The sequence below is a fragment of the Aspergillus steynii genome, assembly GCF_002849105.1.
Source record: "Aspergillus steynii IBT 23096 chromosome Unknown P170scaffold_11, whole genome shotgun sequence".
NCBI lineage: Eukaryota > Fungi > Ascomycota > Eurotiomycetes > Eurotiales > Aspergillaceae > Aspergillus > Aspergillus steynii.
Window position 1 is genome coordinate 632,119 of NW_020194408.1, and position 23,943 is coordinate 656,061.

At 50.9% G+C, this 23,943-nt stretch overlaps 7 protein-coding genes and 1 pseudogene across 8 annotated transcripts; 2 read left to right on the forward strand and 6 right to left on the reverse strand.

Moving 5' to 3' along the window:
* Positions 1 to 4,632: 4,632 nt before the first annotated feature.
* On the reverse strand, positions 4,633 to 7,167 carry P170DRAFT_394743 (peroxisomal copper amine oxidase). Its single transcript, XM_024846068.1, has 3 exons — positions 6,455 to 7,167; positions 5,141 to 6,391; positions 4,633 to 5,085 (listed from the first exon to the last, which is right to left on the reverse strand). The coding sequence occupies exons 1-3, from the start codon at positions 6,906 to 6,908 to the stop codon at positions 4,739 to 4,741; spliced, it is 2,052 nt and encodes a 683-aa protein (XP_024698548.1). The 5' UTR covers positions 6,909 to 7,167; the 3' UTR covers positions 4,633 to 4,738.
* A 918-nt stretch (positions 7,168 to 8,085) lies between these two features.
* On the reverse strand, positions 8,086 to 9,696 carry P170DRAFT_370083 (CCR4-NOT core DEDD family RNase subunit POP2; the record flags this gene model as incomplete). Its single annotated transcript, XM_024844941.1, has 2 exons — positions 8,086 to 9,081; positions 9,217 to 9,696. 2 exons carry the CDS (start codon positions 9,694 to 9,696, stop codon positions 8,086 to 8,088), a joined length of 1,476 nt encoding a protein of 491 aa, XP_024698549.1.
* A 427-nt stretch (positions 9,697 to 10,123) lies between these two features.
* P170DRAFT_369792 (NADH dehydrogenase [ubiquinone] 1 beta subcomplex subunit 3) lies at positions 10,124 to 10,424 on the forward strand (the record flags this gene model as incomplete). Its single annotated transcript, XM_024844927.1, has 2 exons — positions 10,124 to 10,212; positions 10,268 to 10,424. 2 exons carry the CDS (start codon positions 10,124 to 10,126, stop codon positions 10,422 to 10,424), a joined length of 246 nt encoding a protein of 81 aa, XP_024698550.1.
* On the reverse strand, positions 10,241 to 10,816 carry P170DRAFT_74868 (annotated as a pseudogene; the record flags this gene model as incomplete). Its single annotated transcript has 1 exon — positions 10,241 to 10,816. A coding segment is annotated over one exon (193 nt), but the record flags the coding sequence as incomplete, so codon positions are not given.
* Positions 10,817 to 10,871: 55 nt separating this feature from the next.
* P170DRAFT_441705 (WD40 repeat domain-containing protein) lies at positions 10,872 to 12,675 on the reverse strand. The gene has a single exon (XM_024850382.1). The coding sequence runs from the start codon at positions 12,487 to 12,489 to the stop codon at positions 10,951 to 10,953; it is 1,539 nt and encodes a 512-aa protein (XP_024698551.1). The 5' UTR covers positions 12,490 to 12,675; the 3' UTR covers positions 10,872 to 10,950.
* A 93-nt stretch (positions 12,676 to 12,768) lies between these two features.
* P170DRAFT_459725 (acyl--CoA ligase) lies at positions 12,769 to 16,025 on the reverse strand (the record flags this gene model as incomplete). The annotated part of the gene is made up of 7 exons (XM_024851884.1): positions 12,769 to 13,291; positions 13,348 to 13,670; positions 13,724 to 13,886; positions 13,939 to 14,214; positions 14,279 to 14,659; positions 15,841 to 15,912; positions 16,005 to 16,025. 7 exons carry the CDS (start codon positions 16,023 to 16,025, stop codon positions 12,962 to 12,964), a joined length of 1,566 nt encoding a protein of 521 aa, XP_024698552.1. The 3' UTR covers positions 12,769 to 12,961.
* Positions 16,026 to 16,620: 595 nt separating this feature from the next.
* P170DRAFT_419123 (uncharacterized protein) lies at positions 16,621 to 19,080 on the forward strand (the record flags this gene model as incomplete). The annotated part of the gene is made up of 8 exons (XM_024847263.1): positions 16,621 to 16,857; positions 16,910 to 17,058; positions 17,117 to 17,244; positions 17,294 to 18,169; positions 18,229 to 18,266; positions 18,320 to 18,496; positions 18,545 to 18,895; positions 18,946 to 19,080. Exons 1-8 carry the CDS (start codon positions 16,813 to 16,815, stop codon positions 19,078 to 19,080), a joined length of 1,899 nt encoding a protein of 632 aa, XP_024698553.1. The 5' UTR covers positions 16,621 to 16,812.
* Positions 19,081 to 20,135: 1,055 nt separating this feature from the next.
* P170DRAFT_441707 (uncharacterized protein) lies at positions 20,136 to 21,959 on the reverse strand. Its single transcript, XM_024850383.1, has 3 exons — positions 21,623 to 21,959; positions 20,763 to 21,551; positions 20,136 to 20,709 (listed from the first exon to the last, which is right to left on the reverse strand). The coding sequence occupies exons 1-3, from the start codon at positions 21,891 to 21,893 to the stop codon at positions 20,222 to 20,224; spliced, it is 1,548 nt and encodes a 515-aa protein (XP_024698554.1). The 5' UTR covers positions 21,894 to 21,959; the 3' UTR covers positions 20,136 to 20,221.
* Between the last annotated feature and the right edge of the window lie 1,984 nt (positions 21,960 to 23,943).

Genomic DNA, 23,943 nt, shown 5'->3' on the forward strand with positions numbered 1-23,943 from the left:
TGCAAGGAACATGAGATAACGCGGAATAGGCAGTTGTTGCATTTCTGCCCTATACCTCTCGTCCTGTTACTAGTTGACGCGATAACAATTTTCAGGCGTTGTATTGGGGACAGGGCCTAACTTGTGAGGCTTCAGATCCAGTTGAGTTTTGGCTGGGAAGCTTTCATGAGACATTTCCGGAACCGAAAGGTGCATTTAAAGGATGCAAAGAGCTCAACTGGCATCTATAGATGCTGAGAAAATATGCGTCTGTTGAATGTATCTGTTCTGTGTCTTGTTTAAGCAAAGACGAGTATCATGGGACTCTGCTTGATCAAATCTCTAGATACATGCAAGACTGATGTTGTCCCAGTAGTACATCAGCAGGGCCGAGGCTCGCAGAGGCCAGCATCGCCTGGTGTCCCATGTTCGTAGTGATCTGGCTGATTGCTTTGGTCGACAGGTTATAATCCTGCCACCGGTTGATGGTATGCTCCATAAAGACTATCCACGCGCGCTTGTCGAACCGCTAACCCAGTCCATGGAGCCTGCTCACTACCTACAGCATTAGGGAGAGGTTCGTGGGTGTCTCTATCAGTACGGCCCTGGAGTACATGCAAATCCAGCTCCAGGCTACCTACCTAATAGGTGGTGAGGAGGATGTGGCATGTCAAGTGGGGATCGTTAAATTGGTTCGCAATCAGGTGCCATTTCTTCATGGCGATGTTGCTGAGGATGACCTCATAATCAAGGCCCAGGGCATTGACTAACATCTCAGCCACCCACAGTGTGGACGGCCACTGGAAAAAGAGAATGAATTGGGATCGTTTTTCATTGATGGCAAATACGCCTTCTTCTCAGAGAACTAAAAGCTTTCGTAGTGATGCAAATGTTGCAATTGCCCATCCCATTTGGTTGACTTATGAGGGAAGCCATTAAAATCGGGTTGATTTAGAGGCCTCTCCTCCTTTTCGGTTTTATTCAGAATTCGAAAGACCTTTTCACATCTGGGCTAACTTGGAAGATAGACGACCGTGTAGCATCTTCCTGCTTTTCTATTGTGTTCTCCAATGGGAAGGAACTGCTCTTTAATCTTCCGAGCAACATCCTTTTCATCAAAGGCATCTGATTCGTGTCTCAAGCTGGAACTAAATGACCTATCTCGGGTCAGGAGATCGACATTCTTTCTCGAACTGTGTAACAGAATCCTCATAGTCAGGTTTCCCCCCTTCAGTCAGCCGGGTGACACTATCGCCAGCAGTGCTTTCCCAGCTCGTTTTGTAGAACATAATGAAGAAGCCACGCAAATCCAGGACGCGGTTCACAATCCGCGTGACCGTGTTGACCCTGACGCTGGGGGCACTGAGTAGCGCAACAGACTGGTCGACCTTGGTTGATATGGTCTTGATCGCGTGTCCCTCGTCCGCGCAGGCCCCAGTAGGTGTGGGATCTGATCGAAAGATTGACTTAATCCTGGCATATCTATGCCTAGGATGGCGCTGAGATCAGGGCAACACCGCGAACATAAGATATCCAGATCGAGGTTTCCAATGCGTTTTCAAATCGAACGGGGCAGTCTTCTTTCGGTATAAGAGAAGCTGAATTACCACATACTCCTCGTCATCCTCGCTGTCAGGGATTTTAAGAGCCACTATCCGAATATTGATACCCTCCGAAGGCTTGTCAAGAAGTAGGCCGTCGATTATTTCAAGCTGGCCGCTGATGGACCCTTGGCCAACTACTTAGTCTATGTTTTGAGCTATGAGCGTAGCCCTTCTCTCGTATGTTTCCAGTTCAGTTGCCTCTGGATAATCGGCTGTGGTGTCTCTCAACTGCCGTTCGAGTTCTAGCATAGCCTGAGAAGCTTGGTGCACTGTACCAGTATGATCCGTATACCCGTTAATGTAGACGGGATGTGGACTCAGGGTATGTAGTTGTGTATCGAGCTCCATAGTCTCTCGTGCGTACTTTTCTCCGCCTTGTGTGTCCTTCGCGGTCTTTGGTTTTTGAGTAGTTTCAGATTCTAGAGTATTGTTGGCCTGAGTTGTTTGTCTCAAATCGCCTGACGAAGCGTTCATTGATTGATGATAGGGTACGCGGTGGGGGGCTTGTACCATGGGTATTTACAGGGGAGGAATCTTGGAGGAAGTGCTGGGCGCGTTCTCGTTGTCGTCATAAATCATAAAAGGTCTCGGAGGAAGAACCGGGCATGTCGGTGCCGGAGAGAGCCGGGGTGATAGGAGCGCCAGGCGCAAACTCTATATGCGCGCACAACAATGCGACACTTGCGTGGTATCGAGCTCTGATAGTCTTGACATTATGTCCTTCGTCGCAGATTATTCTTTGAAATTTTGAACCCATGGAGCTCACGAATAAGTTGGTAGAAAGGCTCTTGTAATTGGTTTTTTGATCGGATCTGATGTCCTGGTTCTGGCTTTGGTCGAAATTCCTTGGCCAGCGCATAAAGTTGCTTGATCATGCTGTGAATGAAAGCCCCCTGGTCCTCTCCATCGGTGACGGTGTTCAATTCCTCTGTGAGGGCTTGAAGAAATGCGGCGTAGGAAGCCCTGATCCCCATAGTCCTGATGTGACTGAATCTACCAAGAAGGACACACAAAAGATGACAGCCCAGCTGGTTGACTTCATGAAGTCCACACCAGCTTACCAGCGTCTTCTTCTTTTATAGCTTTGCCCGGTACCGTGGTGCTGAGGATAATAATTTATACAATTGTGATGTAATTTGCGTTCAGCCTGGCTAACTTGGTGATAAGTTCTTTGATATTATCAATGATGTTTCCGTAATGTTTCTGACTGCCGTGGAAGAGGATAACTATGAATTCGTTGCTGAAGAATGTTTGGATCTCGCGCAGCCATGTCAAAAGAAGTATTATAGGGCATAGTATTAGCGTGGGTCGGTGGTACTCCTCTTTTGGGGCTTTTATTGTCGTAACAGATATTAGCATGAGGGCCTGTATGGTTTTTCCGAGGCTATAACTGTGTGCCAGAATGCTATTTTTCACTGGTGACAATTCCTGGGCGACCATCCATTGGACACCGACAATCTGCCATGGTTGCAGCGTCAGATCTTTGAGCTCGGCGTTGGGTCCCCAGGTGTTCAGGCCAATACCCAGTGCTGTGCTTGCTTCGGCTATATCGAGTGTAAATGCTGGCAGAGAGCTCTGTTCGCGAAGCTCATGAGAGGCGTTCCGTTGATTTGCTTCTGTTTCTTTGTCTTTTTTACTTAGGTCGGGAGAGTCGTCCGGTCGGGTTCCTGATTTTTTTTTTGTACGGTTCACGCAGGCGGGCGGCTGTTTCTGCTTCGCTGGTTGCCGCAAGCCGCGAGAGCAGACAGGTGTTGTTCGCGGTGTTGTCCCTTGAGGAGCTAATGGAACCGATACAGGCTTCAGCAAATCCGATGAACAGAAACGAGGCCCCGCTTAGAAATGTCCCATCTGTGATGGAATGAAAATAGGCATGGGCGCCGTTGGCTGGAAGCAAGTTATTGCCGAGTTTGCTTTGAATAATCCAAGTTCCAAACCCTGTGCATGCTTGGTGACTCTGTTTGGTTAGATAAGACGATTCTTTCAAAGATGAAAAGCCTAGAAAAGCTGCTGAATGCTGTCTCATAAAGTCGATAATTTTTCGTCTAGCATACTAGATGTAGGCTGGTCCAAGGATTTGTTTCGCCCTGTCGGCAGCATTCAAATCTGAAAGTCTCAGACTTGCATGTAGTGTAAATGTATACACTTCTCGCTTGCACAAGAAATAAAGTATAACAAGGAAGCTGAATATTCATCAGCACCCAAGACGTAGCTATGAAGAATTAGATCACTCACCGTGATGGGCTATCCAACGACCAGGAGTACCAGCCAGAAAACCAAGAAAGAGCTCTCAATCTGTCAAGACTTTTTCATAGCAAATAATTGTGATCTGCCACAGAGAAATAAAACAGGAATATAAAGGCTATGTACCTGTTAGCAACGTCTACCAGTGGCCATCGGGTCCAAGCAACTCACCACAGAAGCCCGTCTTGTGGCATGAAGCCAGGATTTTGAAGGAGAGCGTGGAATATATGATAGAAGAAGGGAATGATAAAAGGGCACTGAAAGGTCCATACAAGAAGGGGAATCGAGGGGCAGATCAAGGGGTAAAGAACATCTGGAAAGTGATATGAAGGGGATCAAATAAGAGAAAATGCATGGAATCAAAGTAAAGGATATTTGAATGAAGAGAGATGGAATATAAAGTAAAAAGGGGGAAGATGAGAGGCAGTTGAAAACCAGAAAGATAAGCCCATCGACTTTGGAGTAGAGACTTAAAAAACACGACTGTTTCCTGATGAGAGGTGTAGGAGGAAAGAAGAGGAAAAAGATGAGCCGGAGATGGAGGCGGTATTTATACCTGAGGCAAGGCTTCAACGCTAACCCTGTTTGCTGATGGAATCGCTGCCACAATCACTATCCATAGTGAAAACCGGCTTTAGCGGATTTTAGTGACAAAGGCCTATATTCACAGATTGGGGGTCTATTCACGGCAAACAAGGCAGAGCATAGATCTAGGCCACTGCTGGAGATGAGCAGCAAACAGGCAAGGTGTAAGAAGAAGTACGTTCAAAACAGGCGTTTGGACGCCCACTAAGCAATCAAAAAATTTGTCGGTAAATGCTGGCATACAGCTAATCCAAGGAAATTCAAATGAAATATATACAAGAAAGCTAGGGCCCAAACCACAACCATAGAATTAAAACCGAAAGAGAAACCTAAACCAGTACACTAGACCCATCATTCTTCTTGCATGCACAAGCCGCACCACCAGATGCAATCTGGGACGGAGTTCTCGCAAAGCTAGGAGGAACATCCAAAGCCGGGTTCCGAGTGAAGAAGTTCCTCGGGCGAAGAAGCAACGTCATCGGTTCCGCAGGCATGATGGGGAAATCCTCGGGAGACGGGAAATGCGTAAGACCGAAGGTATGCCATAGGACGACGTCGGTGTTGTCAATGGAGCTGTTGGGACCGGCTGCTTCGATCCAGGCTGGAATACCTTGCGACGGCTCACCCGAGGTCTGCGGGACATGGCGACCAGCAGGGTGGATCTGGTCGTCGGAATCTGTGGAAGGGGTTAGGGAGGGCTTATTCACTAGGCAGGAAGGAAGGGAGCTTACATTTGGTGACATGGACAGCATGGCGGGCGAAACCGGCCCGTTTCCAGACCAAGCTGTTTTCCTTGGGAAGCAAGGGAGGTACCTCACGGCTGACCAGCTTGTAACAGACAGGCTTCTTGCTGTAGGGGTTCAGTTTGCTGGTATTGGCCATTTCCCAAGTGCGGCTGGTGTTGCCGTCATAGTCAGACATGGCTTCCAGCGGCGTGTTGAACTTGGTCTTTTTGGCATAGAAGGCATTGCCGTACTTGTTTTCGGCGCTTCCAACCTCTGCAGAGGCACGAGCGGCATCGACCTGGAAGACAGTATTATTGGGCCCGTCGATATTAGGATCGACTCGTAGACAGAACAGATGCTGGTGGTTGTGGGCGTTGACACCAGGGTAGACCTCGGTACCCCAGCCGTGGGTGTCCTCGCCGGGGTTCATGGCGTAGGTGTTGAGAATACCAGTCAGCTTGACATCCAGCTGGACTGTTCCATCCTGGTGGAAGATCCAGTACACGCAGTACTCGTAATTGGCGGCGGTGAAAATCTGCGAGATGATCAATTTTCTGGCGCGAGTGACAACCATGGATTCGTCACGGAAATCGGTGTGCTTGTACAAGATGCCGTTATCCTCTTCGTGAATGCAGATGGCATTCTTCACGATCGTGCTAGCGCCTGCGCGGTTGACGAATGCGGCATCCATGTAGTGAATCGCGCCCTTGCAGTCACAGCCGAGGGACAAGCTGTTGGTCATGTAACCACCGCCATACTCGCCCAGGTCGAACGCATGCTTTCGCTGATGCGGATGCTCAGGGTTTCCATAAGGAACCACCATCTCAGCCAGAGACAGGCGATAAAAGACAGGTCGAACATTTCCCTTGTCGTTGAACGTAATATTGTTGAGCACAATACCTTCACGGTAGTTGAAACCCACATGGATGTTCCAGTTTTGCCAGTCAATCTCCCGCCCCTTGACCGTAAAAGAAACACCCTCCGGCTGAGTGATATAGATGGGCTTCAGGTCTGTCCGGAAACCCCCTTCTGCTTCGATCGCAGCAGGGTGGTAGTTGCTGGGAGCGGCTTTGCTGAGAGGCCTGCGCACAGGCGGCACATCGATATGAATAATCTCCTTCGTTTCTGCATTGTAGATGGGGCAGAAATCCAAAGGATAAGTATACTGGGAGTCGTCGATATGAGGGCGGTAGTACATAAGAGCCTGCTGCAATCGAACATCCGTACCAAAGCGCTCATCGTATCCGATTGTCCAAGCTGAAACACCTCATTAGCATCAACCCACATCATCTCAAACATCCAAGAAGACGCAAAACTCACGATCACAGTACACCTTATGCATATCCTCCTTCGGAATCCCAAGAATCCCACACTGCTCAATGACCTTCGGATCCTTGCGCACGATATGCTCCACCTCCTGCAAATCCTCCATGGTGATCAGAGGCTGCACACCGGGGGTATGCTTCCACTGCACAACCTTCTTCTCATCCAGATTGACAACCCCATCGTACACCTTGCCACCCGGGGCAATTGCGACGATATCAGCCGCTCGCGCAGGACGAGGAGCCTTCACCGGATCCGCCAACCAAGCTATCATCTCCGCCTTGCGCGGCTCGTACAACGTCACCGCATTGAAGTTCACCTTGCCATGTGCCTCGCGGATCAGGGAAACAGCCGTATCGATCTCCGCCGTCGACAAGGGATCCAACGGATGAGGCGGAGGCGCGGTGGCGCTGACCTGGAAGGTCAATTGCTGGAGACGGTCGAGGACCATGATGACGATGCCGATGTAATGTCGATGTCAAAATTGCGACTTGCAGAAACAAAACAATCAAATGCAATCCACTTCGGTATTCGCAGGACTTCAGGGTGATGGTGGTGGTATAGAGTTTATAAGACCGTCAGATCGGCAGATTAAGTTAACTCGCCGAGCACAGAAAGTAACCGTGACACAGAGGCGCGAGGAAGTTGTCAGTAACGTCACACAGACAGATGCCGGCACCAGGCGCCTTTTAAGCTCTCGCATCGTAGCTGGCAGCGCAAGGAGCTTCGTGCTTGTCCAACCGATAGCGATAGCAAGTCCGATATGCCGATAAGAGGCCCGGATTCGTTCGCCAGATCGGGACTAGCGGGATTAGGCGTGTCGCTGGCGCTCAATGCGGCAGTCGGAACCTCCCTTGCCGGGGATCGCTCGCATTGGACTGCCTTGTTCAAGGGATCTTGTGTAGCAGGCAGATGCCGGGGTTGGATTGGTAAAGGGTTCGGGTAATACAATTGTGAATATCAATGCCATTGGACTTGACCTGCCGGTGCCGGAAAGTAAGACGACTTCGAGGTACGGGCAGCGAGAATGCCTGAGGCAGGATATGTTTTCTATGGATTCTACAGAGATATTCAAGCCAAATTATCAAACAGAAAGCCACTCGATCATTTATATACTATATAACCAGACCTACGTCCTCGTAACATCAAATCAAAGAAGTCATGAATGAAATTGAAGATCATATTCCAGCCATACAAACACCGTACACCTCGCGCGAACACCCCCTCCAAAATAAAAGTGAAGGATCTCAGGCGATTATCCCCATGGAGGAACCGAGAACGGAAGAAAGAAAACGTAAGAGTTCGGAAAGTGCTGCAAAAAACAAAAGAAGACAAAACGTGACACCCCCGTGCCACATGCTATGTACATCCGTCATGTCATACTGAATCCTCATCCCTGGCCCGAGAAAGGAAAAGAAAGCAAAGAGAGCAGTCATTGTGCATATCTACACGAGACATGCCCTCCAGGTGGCTGGCAAGAACCCTGAGGAATCAAGAGAGCCGAAGCCTATACAAGATTCAAAACAGAAACTGAAAAAATCGAGCAGAAATGAAAAGATGCAGGAATGACTCCACCAACCCAATCTAAACACCCAGAGAAACGGAAAAATCTTTCGTTGGGTCAAAGCTCATGACTTCCCGATGGCGAATTGTCCGAGTACTCCGCCGACAGCCCCTGGAGTTAGAGTGCCGAGGCCGTGGTGCTGGGGCGTTTGGTTGCCCACCGATTGAGCGGCATTGGGTGTGCTTGGGGTGCCCGTGGACGAATAGATGGTGGCCCCGTTGAGATTGGGGGTCTGATGAGGCTGCATGGAATACTGCATCAATGGCATTTGACCGTTCAATCCCCAAATCTGGCCGGAGTACTTGGACTCGTCGATGGTGCCATTGAAGACAAGCTGTCGCATCTTCCAGTAGATCTCTCCGGTGACGAGGGAATCCGAACCGGCCTGGTGAGCAATGCCAACACGCTTGACACCGAGCTCATCAGCGATGTCTTGGAGCCCCGATTTTTGACCCAGGTTAGCCAATATCTGGACAGCTGCGGCAGTCAGTGGGGAGTCATTGACTGCTTGATTGCGGCCCGCATGTTTCATCAAGTATTTGATATCATACAACGACGGGAAGAAGGTGTTGAGGAGCTTGTGGAATTCCTCCTCATTCTCGGGGAGTGATGCGCAAAGCATGATCTTCATCAAGTAGCCAAAGTCGTATCCGGAGTGGAACGAAACCCAGTGGACCTCATCCAGCAGGACGAGACCAGAGCTGATCAAGAGCGCACCGAAGTCATGGGGATCAATTCCGTTCTTATCATGCATCGCGAAATCAATGCCCGCCTTCGCAAGCATCGCCGTCGACTCCTGTGCATACATGTCCTCTTCCAACGAGAAGCGGAAGTTGAACTGCCAGGTGCAAGGCGCCGGCACGAGGCTATTTCCCATGGGCTGGCCATTTGCATCGGTCGCGTTGGGTGGCGGAACTTCTCCTTCGGGCGAGAACAGGGTGATCCCGAGCTGGATCATCTTCAAGAGATCGACGTTACACCGGAGGGTCTGGTAGTGGTAGTCGGCTTTGTTCGTAAACGCACCGATAGGGCGTGCAACAATACCGGGGAACTCGGTGTCCTAGAAAACAGAAAAAAAGCGGCCCACGTTAACATTTTCCTGATCGGTACAGTAACAACCGACGGTCCAGGCATGGCATTTCAAACAGTACTGGACCTGCAAGGCCACCGGACGGTCGGACAAAGATGGTCTTACCATGCTGATATAAGGGTACTTCTCCACCAATTGTCTTAATATCGCCATTTCCTGGGCCAGGTTGTGTTTCCATACGTCACGTATCCGCGTCTTGACCCCACCTCCTTTCGTCTCGAGTGCCAACCGACCATCGTGGGCCTGATGTAATTGCTGCTGCTGCATCTGTGCCCCTCTCGCGAAGCCCATCTGCGCCGCATGGCTGGCCAGCCCGGTGCCGCCGCCGTCGGCGCCAAACCCACCGACCGACATGCCGCTGGCGATTCCGGTTCCAGATAGCGTGAACGGGTTGATGTTGGTGTTCGGGTTGCCGGCCGCGAAGCCTGGATGGCCACCGAGGGAGGGAGGCGGGAGGGCTGTATTGGCGGACTGGGCATGGGCCGGATGATGTTGGGGTTGCTGCTGCTGCAGGTGGGCCTGTTGCAAGTGTGTATAGGGAGCGCTCAGGCCAGTAGGCCCGTATCTGCCGACAGGAGGTGGCATGGTGTGTGTGTCAGCGCCGTGTGGAGGTCATGCATCTGAAGACGGGCAAGTTGAAGGAGGGAGGGTTGTCGCGGGAGTCGCTGGGAGAGGATTCGACGTCGGTTCTTTTTTAGCGCTGGCCGCTGGGGAGCGAGGAAGAGGCGGAGGGAGGGAGAGAAAGAGGGTTTCGCCCGGCGGCGCAAAAGAGGCGGACAGCTTGCTTCGAGGGCCGCCGTATGCGGTTTAGCGCCGCCAAGCACCACATCTTCGGGCCTGTACAGCTTCAACTTCGCTCGCTCTCTCCCCTTCCGCCCTGCCCTCGGTATTGCCCTGCCCTCGACCACCATTGCTCTCTCGGACCCTGCGGACTCGGGTGCCAATTCTCTCAATCACCTCCCCGTCTCTTCTCTGCTCGACCTTTCGCACGTCCCCCACCCACTCATCCACCATGAACCCCACCGGATTCGACATCAAGGAATTCAAGGCCGCGGCCTCGCCTAACTCGGTCTACGCCAAGCGAGACCCCTGGGCTCGATAGTACGGCTCCCTATATTCACCCCAACGTCTCGAGTCCAGTACTGACATCTTCCAGTGAGACCTGGCGCTACACCGGTCCCTTCAGCCGATTCAACCGCTTCAAGCGAATCTTCCCGGGTCTGGGCATCGCGACCGTTGCGTTCGCCGGCTACTGCACGTACGAGCACTTCTTTCTGAAGCACGACGACCACCACGGCGAGGGCCACCACTAAGCGACTCCGCCGAATTTATCGGAGGGAATGAAATGGATGTCACTCAAATTGGCCAGCCCGATAAGGGACATGACGGATATACCCCGCGGTGCGAATTGATGCATTGGACATGAAGAAAAAGGGGGTTATCTGCCTGAGCCTGTTCTATCGGCATGGTGGCATTCTACGTGATGTGGATATCTTGATTCCTCGTGGGTCGTCAGATGAGCCCTCGTTCTGTCTGTCTCGCGGAATACATGACGGTCGGGTCTGGTTGTTCTGGATGAAATGAGCCAAGCTCGACAACGGCGCTTGGGTTGTTTGTTTCTGCTGGATGTACATAGTATCTATCTGTTGTTATATTAAAATGCGTTATCTTATACTCCAGAATGCGAGCCGTAACTGCATTTGCGTTTTAAGGCATTTTTCTAGAAAAAAAGGCACAAAAATATCAGATTCAATCAATTCGTAATTTGAACTTTTGTCTTCGTTTGTCATGCGCGTCTATATACTCGTTGAAATGATAACTATATAAATAGCGATTAAATTATTCCTCAAACACCAAGCTGATGCCGTCATCACCCGCGGTAACGACGCGCTTGCCATCGAATCCCTGAACAAAGCCCATGATACCACCCGACTGCTCTCCGTCGTCGTTCTCGGTAAGACCCAAGTGGCCCTTCCACTCGGACAGCAACCCGTGTGCCGTGGCCGCCGTTCCACCGCGACCGTCCCAGCGTCTCACGATACCGTCCATACCGACGGTGGTGAGAAGCCAAGGCCGGTCCTGGTTGGCAGCAGGGGGTGCAGTAGGGCGAGAGATGGAGGTTGCGGAGCGCTTACGAAGGAATTCCACCTTGACGACGGCACCCTCGTGTGCGTCTCTGATGTGACGACGGACGGCGAAGCGGTGAGCGGCGTCAAACAGAGCGATCGATCCATCGACCGAGCCCGCCGCCAGCAGAGTCAAGGGAGGAGCGGAGAAGGACAGGGTCTCGACGCCGTCGGACTGGGCCTGGAGGGATGCAATAAGGGTGCCTGAAGCAGATGCGCCGGAGGCCGGCTGCGCCGCGGGCTTGCCCTTGGCTTTTGACGAGGTGTTGGTACCGGGAGCTGTAAGACGCGGCAAACCGACCACCTTGACGTGACCTTCCGCGCCACCGACGGCGGCGATACCACCACCCGGGGAGATAGCGATCGAGTACAAGCCTCCGTCAACGGCGAAACGCTGGTCCTCGGCCGTCAGTCCGATGATGGCACTCGTTCCGGGAGAGTAAGAGACACCCGCGGCGGCGGCAGCGCCGAAGACATCGTACACGTAAAAGCTGCTGTCCTCGGAGACAGTGGCGAGGAGGTTTCCGTCGGGGGTCCAGGCACCAGCGGTACAGGAGCCAGTGTGCTGGAAGAAAGTCTGCAGGATGGAGATGGGCTGCGCGGCATCCTTGTGATCGATACGGAGAACCCAGGCGCTGCCGTCGTTGGCACCGAGGGCGATCACATTGCGCTTCTCTTCATCGTCGTTCTCGCACGGGCAAACAGCGACCCAGTTGATCTCTTCCACTTCCTGGGACTCCGCGACGAATTGCCACGCCAGCCCGGTCAGCTGAGGAGAGGTATCGCGCCAGGCGCGGAGTTTACCATCCAGACCCGCCGTGACAACGTATTCTCCCTTCGGCTCAGTGAAGGCGACTGCGTTGACGGTGTCCGTGTGTCCGTCAAGCTTGAGGATCGGCTGCAGAGACTCGCGCTCCTTTCTCGGCTGCGGGTTGGACTCGTAACTCTGGGGGAGGACGGGTCGCTCGGTCTGGGGTGTCGAGTCGAGAAGGTAGGCAGTGTCGTCGCCCGAGCCTGTGATGACAATCGAGTTGTGAATAGGGTGTTGCGCAATGCAGAAGACCGAATCCTGGTGGTGATCAAAGTGGGCGGCGGAATCGTTCTGGAGAAAAATCTCCTGCATCATCTGGTCCTCATCCTCGGGATCGGACTCCATTGGATGGTCTTCATCGCGGTTAATGACTTCGTCCGCTTCATCAGCATCGACGAAAGCATCTTCGTCGTGCTCGCGATGGGGGTCTTGCGAAGACATGATGTGGGTAGTGGTCGGAGGGGTAGGCGGAAAATATAGAATGGGATGGGAGCGTAGGTATGATGAGATAAATGATGCTCTTAGGGAAATTTGAGCGCCTTTGAATCGCCCAGGAAATTCAAATGAGAAATTTCTAGCAGCGACTAGAATCTAAAGCTGCAGAATGGGGCGTTGCTGAGCAAGAATCTCTTCCGATACTTTTTTTCTGATGGACCCCTCCGCTTAGAAATTCGATTTTCTCCCCGCGCGGAGATCAAACAGTGCAAACAGCGATCGGTCGCTTTTGCATATCCCCAAGTCCTTTGAAATAGAAACAATTCTTTCTATTCTAATATCTAAACAAGTTCTAAGTATCCCATGAAGACGTTCTCATGATGAACAATCATACCCATCAAATTTACACGCTGAACGGAAAAACAAACCAAAAACAGGCGTCATAACTGCCAATTCCTCCATGGCATAAATCCCACGTCTATAGCTTGGAACCGGCCTTGCGGCGAGCCTCCTTCTCTTGGTCGCGAAGCAGGCGACGGAGGATCTTACCGCTGGGGCTCTTGGGAACGGCCTCGACGAAGCGAACGCCACCTTTCAGCCACTTGTGCCGGGCCTTGTGTTCCTCCACATACTTAATGATGGACTTGGCAGTTGCTTCGTCATCCGCGCCGGCAGAGGGCGACTTAGCCACGATAGCCTTGGGAACCTCTCCGGCGGCTTCATCGGGAATGGCAATGACAGCGCAGTCGGCGACGGCAGGGTGGGTGAGAAGGTGAGCCTCGAGTTCGGCTGGTGCGACTTGCAATCCCTGCAGCAGCGTGGTTAGTATGGCAACGCGTTGCTTTGTCGAGGAGAGATTCATACCTTGACCTTGATGAGCTCCTTGATTCGGTCAACAATGAAGATGTGCTCCCTGCCCTTGGGGCTCAGACGGACAACGGCTTCGTCGCCCGTGCGCATCCAACCATCCTCGAAGGTTTCCTTGTTTGCTTTTTCGTTGTTGAGATAGCCAAGGACGACACTAGGACTGCGAACCACCAATTCACCTGGAGTATCGTAGGCAGTGATCTCCTCGTTCTCAGGGGTTACGATACGCGCCTCGACTCCGGGAATCAAGCTGCCGGAGGACCCCAGGTAGACGTCATCCGGGTATGTCGAGCAGACAACGGTCGATGTCTCGGTAAGGCCTTGCAGGGAATCAGTATTCATCGAACTCTTCCAGGGAATTCAAGAGTCTTACCGTATCCTTGGCGGATGATGACATTGGGATACACCTTCTGGAAATCGGCCGCAGTCTCCATCCCTAAAGGTGCTGCTCCGGTGAACAGCGAGGTTACCGAACTCAAATTGTGCTTCAAGCACTCGTCGGGGTTTCGGAGCATGGTGATAATGATTGGCGGGACCTGAAGACCGGGTCAGCATGGACTTTCGTCATACAACGGGCAAATAACCAACCAGCAACAACACGGAGATTTTGAATTTCTCGATGGCAACCAGGTAGGACTTGAGCTCGAACTTGGGCAGCACGACAACCTGGTCACCTCGGTAGGGACCAGCATGGCAGATAACTACCAGAGAATAGATATGACTTTGGGGAAGCAGGCCCAGTGCAACTTCAGTGTGCTGAGACTGAGTTCCGGGAGGAGTGAGAGATGCACGGTAGTCCTTTTCGGAAGCGGTGATTTGCAGAACGTTTGCGATGACATTGCGATGAGAAATCATGACACCTTTCTAGAGATAGAATTCTGGTTAGCGAGACAAGGATTTTCTGCTACTCGAGGGATGATTTGCTTACGGGCAATCCGGATGTTCCGCTGGAGTAGCACAAGAATGCGGTCCGGCGGGCGCCTTCGCCGGGCGACCAATTGAGCTTCTCCAACTTAGGAAGAGATTTTCCAGCTTCTAGGAGCTGCGCGAGTGTCTTATACTCTGTAGGCGCCTTTGCATTACCGGTGAGCTGGACCGGAAGATCGATCAAATAAATGCGGTCTTTGGGGAATCCAGCCATGGAGGCCGCCTCCAGCGCGGTGGAAAGCAAGGGAAGACATGTGAACAGGCACTTTGCCTTGGAGTCCAATAACTGGTGTTTCAGCTCAGCAGGGGAGTAAGCTGCGTTGGCGGGCGATACGATTCCACCTAGCTGATGGGTTGCCCAGCACAAGGGGAGGGTATCAATCTGATCAAAGAAAAGAAAATGTGAGTGATGGCGTTCGCGCTCAGCTTCGAGATAAGGGACCATACGGTGTTCAAACTGAAGACTCCCACGGTCTTGTCCCATTCCGTGCCCGTGTTGGGAGCCCAGCCGAATTCTTTCGCAAGCGCTCGCGACAGATAGTCAACTCGGTCCGCCACTTCCAGGGAGGAATACGACTTTCCGCTGAAGCCGCAAGTGAAGGGATCCCGGGAATACCCAAGAGGATTGCGCCCATAGAGGTCTGTGAGCATGAACTCGCTGATCGGGATATTATCAGGAATTGGGGGCAAATCGCCGGCCCAGCTGGCAGGAGTAAACACCATGATTTCTGAGTCGCGTGGCAAGTGGTTTTAAAAGGATTGGCGAGAGGGGAGAAGGGGAGAGTATGAACCGACGCAGACCAAGAAGAGAGGAGGATGCGGAGAATAAATAGGGGAGCGAAAATTGGGGTCGGGGCAAGGGAATCTTAATTACGGTGGCACAGCAACTGTCCTAAAAAGTAGGCCAGTATGGGGACAGTGCGGGGAAAGCTTCCATCGCTCGGCATTCGGCATTCCTATAATGATTATGCCGTCGCACTGCCACTGTTCGACCGAATCCCATCCCAACTTTTCTACAGTAGGTGAATACAGATGCTTTTATTAGAACTTTTACCAGGCTGACGAGAGATACGAGACCAATCCCAGTGAATAACTAATTAATTTAGGGACAATGGCCACCACTGCGCCGTCCTAATCTTGCCCCTCGGTCAACGTTTAACCGAGGCGATTTGCTCGAGTGGCAGTTAACGTTCGGCTAGACGGTGATTGGCTAGGGCAGCGTACCCTGCACAATGTCAATCTGGCACGAGGCAAAGAACGGCTAAGCAGAATTACTGCAGCCGTGCTGGCATCCGTTTGGCTCGTTCGCCCACCGTCCCCATATTTCTCGTGGCGATCCCGGTCTCCACAGCGCAAGGGAGAAGACTAACTTTCGCAGGGAACAGAAAATTTTGGAGTATCTGTAGCTTATCGCCACGAATGGAGAGCGTTCTTGAAAGCTTCATGAGTGGTTTGTGGTTGTGATGTTATACTTATGTTTTCGCAATGGGTTTTAGGGGCCAGGCCAGGACAAACACCGTGCATTAGAGGATTATTATGTAAATATTCGTACGGGATGGACACCTCAGGAAGACATGTTTTGTCCTGATCCTGGATGTTGATGCTTCTGTTTGGTCTATGTTGTAGGGCACGACCCTGCACTTTATATCACATAACATGTACACTGACTTGTTCAGAATTATGTCGATACGAATGAGTATAGAGCTGGATAGTTAAGCAAAACCAACCTGCCATCGAATGGCCCACATCCAGTAAAAAAAATGAAGTGATGTTCTGAGTAGGAGTATATCGATCGCAGTCACGAGATCACCTCCCCGTGACAGGCGGTGACACGAGGCAGGTAGATTGTCTCGCTGCCCTCTTCTCTTCCTTCATGCTCCCTGCCACCCTCGTATCCCCAGCGTATCTCTCCTCTTCATCCTCTTAGCATTGAGTTTCATCAAAAGTTTGGTGTCTTTCATTGTAAGCGAGGCCTTTGTGAATCTGTCAGAGCATTGCGTCTTTTTAATGTCCCCAGTTCTTATAGTTCGAGACGCGTGGACGTGTTGACCTTCCGCGCTGAGATAACCGCGACCATTCATCCTACGGTTGTCACAGACTTTATTTTCTGTCCTGAAAGCATCACGATTGATTGAACTCAAAGTAAGTTTCTTAGTCATAAACCTTGAAAGCCTTCTCTGATTCCGAGCCAATGGGCCTCCGTATCCTCTAAGGCACTGCCTGTTCATCTAACAGACTCTTCCTTTCACTCTGGGATCAACACAGGTTCGAAAGGGAGATATAATATTTGTGAGTGACCCCTGAACTTACTTGAAGGACCGACACTAATACTCTCTGGCGCAGATAACAACAGATCAATACCGAAATGGTCGGCAAAAAACAATCCAAAGCCTCTAAGGCTAGGCCGGACTCGGTGCTACATGGCCGTGTGACCAAATCACAGAAGTCTCGTTTGCCCAGTATAGTATTCTCATTCTATACACACGGCTGGGATGACTGATAACAGCAGCACATCCCGAATCTCCATCCGCGCCTATGGATGAGGATGTTGTCTGCGGGGAGCCTCCAGCATGGGCAGAGGTTCGCTTCCTAGAATTCAGTCTGGATAAATGATCATTAACGCTTCTACAAGACCCGACCTGCACTGTGTGATACCATTCCATGGTTCAACTCTCTCCAAGGAGGCGTATATCATACAGGCAAAATATGCCGTGGATTCCTTGTCGACCAAGACTGTGGGATTCGCTCGTATATGGATGAAGAGGTAGTCATCACAAGAGTGTAAGTGCATAAACTACTGTTGTGCTTCTTCGGGTGATCATGGTCCTGACAGGAGTAGGGGTGGTGGTTGCCATAAGGATGCCGATGGAAACTTGATCCTGGACAAGGACCAAAGTCCGGACAGTTCCCAGGTGGTAAGCGTTATAAACAGCATGGAACAAGGCATTCCCGTTGGTATGGTGATTGGTGAGTCGCATTGCACCTCCACTCGAGAAACTTCTCTAATTGATGACAGGAGATCGCAACACCTTGCTGAAAGTGAAAGTGCCACACAGGTATAATGTGATGGGCTTTTTCCGCATCACGAATGTGTGGTGGGAGGACATCGCGGGAAGATCAGGAGCCAAGCTGCGCTTGGAGAAAATTGACATCTCAAGTAAGAGTTGGTGGGCAGCTAAAAGCTCGTCAGATCCACTCCCCTTTCACATGCGCAATTGCACAAAGGAACCCAAGAAAGAGCAGTGCTCTTCGTGTAGAAAAGTCAGCCCACAGGTGTACAGCCAGGGTTGGATGTGTTTGAGGTCCAGTTGTAACAAATTCTGGACACTTAAAGGGCTGGCGCCTACAAAGAAACTCGAGTTTGATACTAATTTCCTGAATTTTCGCACCCCACCCGCCTCCGGTGCTATGATTCATGACGAGCTGATTCGCAGTTTTTCGTCTTTCCTGGAAAACTATAGCGAAGAAGATTCTTACTCGCGTTCCTCATGGAAAGGTATTGTTTGCCCTTCATGCTCGAAGTGCATATCACGCGCACACTGGGATGGATGGAAATGTGCCGATGACCTTGCGTCTCCGTCCAAGACATCGGATAAGCTCTGTGACTTCGAGCATAAGATCGCCATGCGCCCAATCCCATTGGATTCTGTCATTGGGAATGCTAGTAGGCCCCCTGCTGGAACAGTGCCAAGTGTGACACTGGTAATTGACAACATCTCTGTCTATCCATATGAGATACGCAAATATACGATGCCAAATGAGGTTGGCTCAATAACTCACCTTGTTTCAAACCCCCAGTCCAACAGTAGACCAAATGGTCCGGACGACATGTTTGGAGAATTGCAACTGGGCGATTTCGGACTGCGGCGTTATCCACTGCAGCAAAGTGTTGGTGAGTGCGCCGATATTCCAAAGCTTGTGCTGTTATTGACTACTTTATTTTCAAATAAGTCGCAGGAACACATACTGCCCATTTTGCCTCCAACTACGTGAGCGGAAGTTTTGTACGGTGTTAGCCTACCAGGTATTGACCCATATCCAGGGAATGCCATATAAATACGTCGTGTCTGTGGCGTCGAAGGCCTTTAGCGAAGCCCCTGGGGTGATCTTACGGGCTTTGGGCCGTCTGACGTGGGCAACGAAAAAGGCGCTTGGTCCTGACTATCTTCCACCAAACGAACTGCTTGCTTTGGGATATTTTGAGGCCATGAAGATTGGGGTATGTGAAAATATTCGACTGATGAATCCAGGCGCTAACGTTCATCAGTACCATGACGATGGTGAAACTTCCCTGGGTCCTACAATTGCTTCGTTGTCGTTGGGCGGTCCATCTGAAATGAAAATCCGAATGAAAGAGAAATGGTTCCGCGGACAAAGCAAATCAGGTAAACTGCTGGCCCATGATCCGGTGCTCACTGGATGTGAGTTTTGGGCCGAGCGACAGGCCCTGAAGAACGAATTCGAAGCTGGGGACTTGTCGATAGACGAGTACGATGACTTACGCAGAGAAGTCCTCAAGAAGAGCCGACATAGAGAGGCCGGTGCATGTGTCACCCTGCATCTCCGCCATGGAGATATTGTGGTGATGGATGGAGAATGCTTCCAAAAATTCTACGAGGTATGATACAAGATTCCCCAGTTCACTGTTCGGATGCTGAGAGCTTGAAGCATAAGGTTACGCCTTCCGATAAGCTCCGCTTTGCTTTGACTGCTCGATATGTCAAGCCCGATGAGCTGACATCCGAGGAACTGGCAAAGGGAGAATTCACATTGACAGGCGATCAAGTCTATAATGGAGAATGAGATGAAGATATCATTCTTCTTCTCCCCCCCTCTCTTTTATTTGCAGTTTTTCTTTTCGTTTCCAAAAGTGCTTCCATTTGCGTTTTTCCAGATTCGTTAGTTTGTTTGTATCTCGTTCTTATGTTTTTTTCTCGTTTCCTGGGATTATACGCTGCGACTGCCTACTATATTCTGATTCGCGTTCTTTAATATTGCTTGAGGGTGATTTATTTTTCCGCATTTTTAGCCGCAGCAGGCATGTGGATGAAGCAATTTTCCACTCCTTATCTTTGATGCTTTTCAGCATTGCACCAACATCATTTTCCTTTATATTCCCTTCTCTCCGTCCTCCAACGAGTTTGAGGACAATATGAAGCATTTGAAGCTGCAACTTACTGGTTGCTAGTCCATGCCTCAACATTCTTTAACACGATACTTCTCCATGCATTTCAACATGGGTATTGGCAGTCGAAGCTTCTCGAAAGAGCGACTGTTTCTTTGCCTTCCTGAGAATTGATTTGAATGGCTTATCCCTGCGATGTTGATTTGATCTGACTTTATGACTCATCTCATGACTGTTTGAACTCGAAGTTCAAAGATTGCTCACCATCGGCGGGTTTGCAATTCTTGACCGTTCCTTGATCGTCGTTTGTTTGACAGGCAGCATCCTTGATCCAGCAGGCTCACCTGCTCATAATTTGATGATCCCTGATCCCAAAAGTTGATTGATATTTGTCAGTACTTTGCTCGTGTTTCGTTCTGCTTTACAGCGGCTTCAACCTTCGGGAAGCGATTGCTTGCTATTCAATGATTTATGCTTCGGGATGTGGGTGTTTCGAGGGATGATATTACGAGGTGGATCATAATAAGAAACTATGTACTTATATGTACTTCTGTGTATGGCGTTTCAGTTGACTGTTCTTTACAATGAAATTTAAATTACAAAACGGGTTACGTGCACAGTTGCTTTTCAACGACATTCTCATTCGAGGGTTGTTGACAAAAGCACGCAGTGGGTCATCACACAAAAATCGTGAATTGGCTTGGATAACATTATCCTAGCTATATACCCATAACACCTCTAGACATGGAGATTGACAAAGAGATAAGTCAAAACCATCTTCCACCCAACACCCAACACTAATGACTATAACTAGTGCCTTCAATGGTGGTGTCCACCATGCGCTCCCTTAACCCAGCCCTGATGCAAATGCGGCGTCTGGACAGGGACATCTCCCTCTGAAGATCCGAGACCAATCGGGAACCATCCATTTCCGAGCTTTGCGGCGATCTCTGTCGGGATCGCCTGGGCCTGGTTTTGGGTTTGTTCCTGTTCTCCACCCTCATACTGGCTGGATCCTCCGAGAGGCCAGAAGACGGGGATGATGTTTCCGCCCTGTCCGTTACCGTTGCTGTTGCCGTTACCAGCCGGTGCCGCGACGGTGCTGGTGACAGTCACGACGTTGGGCGTAGTGCCGGTGCCAGATCCAGTCTCGGTCTGGGAACCAGAACTCGAGTCGCCGCCGGTCTCAGAACCATCGGTTCCCTGGTCCCAGGGGAGAGTGATCGTGCCATCGTCGTCCGATCCGGAGCCACCGGTTCCCGGGATGGTGTTGCTGTCGTCGCTGCCATCGCAGTTCAAGAACACGGCTAGATGACTGTTAGCAATATCTGGTACCATTAACTGGACTCGAGAGACAAACCGGAAGCATAGTACGCGAAAGAGTCAGCATTGTTCAGCGCTTGTTTAGTACTCAACTGCAGCACACTGTCGTATCCGTACGCGACATCCTCCGTGCCGGGGTCATACACGCTCGTGGCGTGGGAGAACTCATGCAAAGAGATAGCCGCCTGGTCGAGGTAGTTGCAAGTATCCGACACCTCCGTCGACTCATAGTAACCCTGGCAGTTGACAACGCGGTCCTCAGTGGGATAGGTCACGGCGGCGATATTGCCACCGCAGGAATCCTGCGCCGAAGGCTGGCAGTAGTACGTCAGGACACCCTTCGAGGTGGCCTCTTTGGCAATGGCATCCAGCCGCTCGGCAACCTCCTTGCGATCGGACTCATCCGTCGACATGAAGAACTTCTCGAAGAGCGAAGAAGTGCCGTTGCGTGCGTCGTTGGCACCCGCGGTGGCCATCTTGGCAGCGCGCTCGAGCGCCTTCTTCACGAGCGAGCTGTACTCGCCATCGCAGGACTCGAGGGTCGACCGGGTCGATAGATCCTTGGTGATTGACTCGGGAGCGTCGAAGCGGATCTCATTAGACTTGTACGGCACGACGGAGAACTTCTTCGGGTTGCCGGACCGCGTGTATTCGAGGGTTCCGTCGGCAATGGCAGAGTACTTCTCACCGGGCGAGAGGTCATGCGAGTTGGCGATGTCGAAGATCGACTCGATGGTCTGGTTCGGGGCGAGATGCACAAAAGCATCGGGCGAAAGGTGGCTGTTGATGTAGGTGACCTCGGCACCGTTGAAGATGGGGTTTTCCTCTATGAACTGTGTTAGCGATGATCCTTCCCTAAAGTTGCACAACGTAGAATATGACTGGTGGAAAACTTACTATCTCCAGACACAGCGACCTTCTTCGTCGGATGATCGCCGTCCAAAATACTTCCACTCCGAACGAGGCGCAGACCTTCATTACCAACATTCGTGACATGCGCCCGAACAGTCGAATTGCCGAGCGAGTACAACTTCACATCAACGAGTCCCTGACCCTGACCCTCATTGCCACCGACCTGCGGCGCATCCGAGGCCTGCCTCGGGAACAAAATCGGCTTACCAGCAGCCAAAGTAAGGAGAGAAAAGAGCTGAAAGAAACGGACAGCCATGATGAAGGAACGACGAACAAAAAAAGAAAGAAAGGAAGAAATGAATGAATTGAGGGAGGGAAAAGGAACGAATGGATGACTGGCATGGAAAAAGAAAGAAAAAAAAGCCCCCGGTTTGGGGAGATTTTCGTGCTTATATGCCATCCCAGCACACCACCCAATGCCGCACAGAGCTGTATAGCAACTGTCATTATACATCGATACTACACTACTCCGTACTCTGCGGCATGTTTCACGATCGAAGACCAAGAGGTAGGGTCAGGGATCCTAGCTCCAGTGGATCTGATATGGCACCAACGCCAGGGTCTCGTCCACACCACACCTACTGGGTGGGTCTCGGCGATGCAAGACGGGGGTCCAAAAGCGATGAGCGTGATTGCAGGATTCCCATCCACTCCCATGTGATTGGAGTCGATACTGCATGCGCCATGAAGACCCGAGGGAAAATCGAGGAGGTAGGGTGTTGGGCTTCAGAACCCGCCGTGCTTGGAAAGCGTCAGATTGATTACAAGGCTTAGGTCTAGATCTGAGCCCGGCGGGGCGTTTTGGCAAGTATGGAGAGCACAAAGTCTATCCATGGACGACAAGGCGATTTGAGACTGCGATTGTCTAGCCTGCCATTCTGTCTGCGTCCAGCTTCGACCCTTTGATACCGCGACAAAGAAAAGCCTCATTCGCATTGTGCCTGCAATTACCAACCTTCCCTGATCGTCAAACGGGGTCCCACTAACTCACGACTTTCTCTGCAAGTCGCTGACAGAAAAGCCCCTGCATCGGGGTATTCCGACCACTAAATCAGCATAGGGCACGATATTCAGACCGACTCGAATGATACAAAACCGAGTGAAAAATTAAGGAGTGGAAGAAGTGGAGCGCGGGAAAAAAAGGTGTGACGTCTTGGCGTGTCAGAACGCAAAACCCTCGTCCGCCATGCTCCGACGACAACCACACGACAGTCACTCCCAGAGGGAAAGGAAAAAGAAAAATCAAGGCTGCCAATCCTCCTACCATGCCCAGAACCAAATCTCAATCCTGAACTCAAACTCTGACGAGTCCACAAATAAGGTTGAAGCCCTGCAGTTGCCGCTAGTATCTTCCCGCCTCATAGTCCAGTAGGTGCAAGCTGCATACTCCGAATCCAGTTATGATTGACCCCGTCAAATGAAACCTAATCAGTGTGGACATTCTCCTAGGTAGTTGATCTCTGCTCTTTCCCTATTCCTCCACCGAGCCCAAACTCCATACTCCGTAGGCTAAGTCTCAAGAAGCATGCACAAACTTAGGTATTAACTCGGACATAACTCGATATCAACCCTTCCCCGCCGTTCTATTCGACCCCGGCACCAGAGAGACAAAATACGGAGTAACAATAGCTATGAGGAGTTAGTCCGCTAGATAGATCGAGAACACTTATCTGAAACGCCGAGACCGCGGCGCTTCGCGGGACGTTTATGTAACGGTACGACGTCTTGGCAGGGTGTGGGGTATAAATGACTGGATGGTAGATTATATTAGGTACTGAAGGTCGTGAGATGGAGTTTAAAGTTCAGTGGCTTCGTATAGAAGTGGGAATGTGGATGGGAGGGATGATTCGATAGGCAGGTGTTTGAGATCCGTCAGGTTATGTGTGCGGGATTGGATGTTCGAGGTTGAGTTACTTCGACTGGGAGATGGGAGGGAGGGTTAGAAGATGGATGAAGAAGGGTCATGAACTCTAGTAGCCTGTGAAGAATTAGAAAAGGGAGGAGAGATCGTGTTTGTGGGTGTATGGTGATAGACACCGAGGTTTTATGTTGATTATTGCTAATCGAGTAGTTTATTTCGAGACGGAAGGAGGCGGGAAGAACATATGATATTGCTGCCAAGGAGGGTTGGCCAGTTATACCGAGGGAAATTCGATAGATGTGGCCTTTAACCAGCTAGCGCTTTTGGTCTACTTAGCAAGACGTGAGTTGTAATAGGTATGTAGGGAATCAAAGAATATGCTTCGTGGGTATGCTATTAGTTTAATATGATGTATGGAAGGGGACGCCACAAACATCCTTCTAGA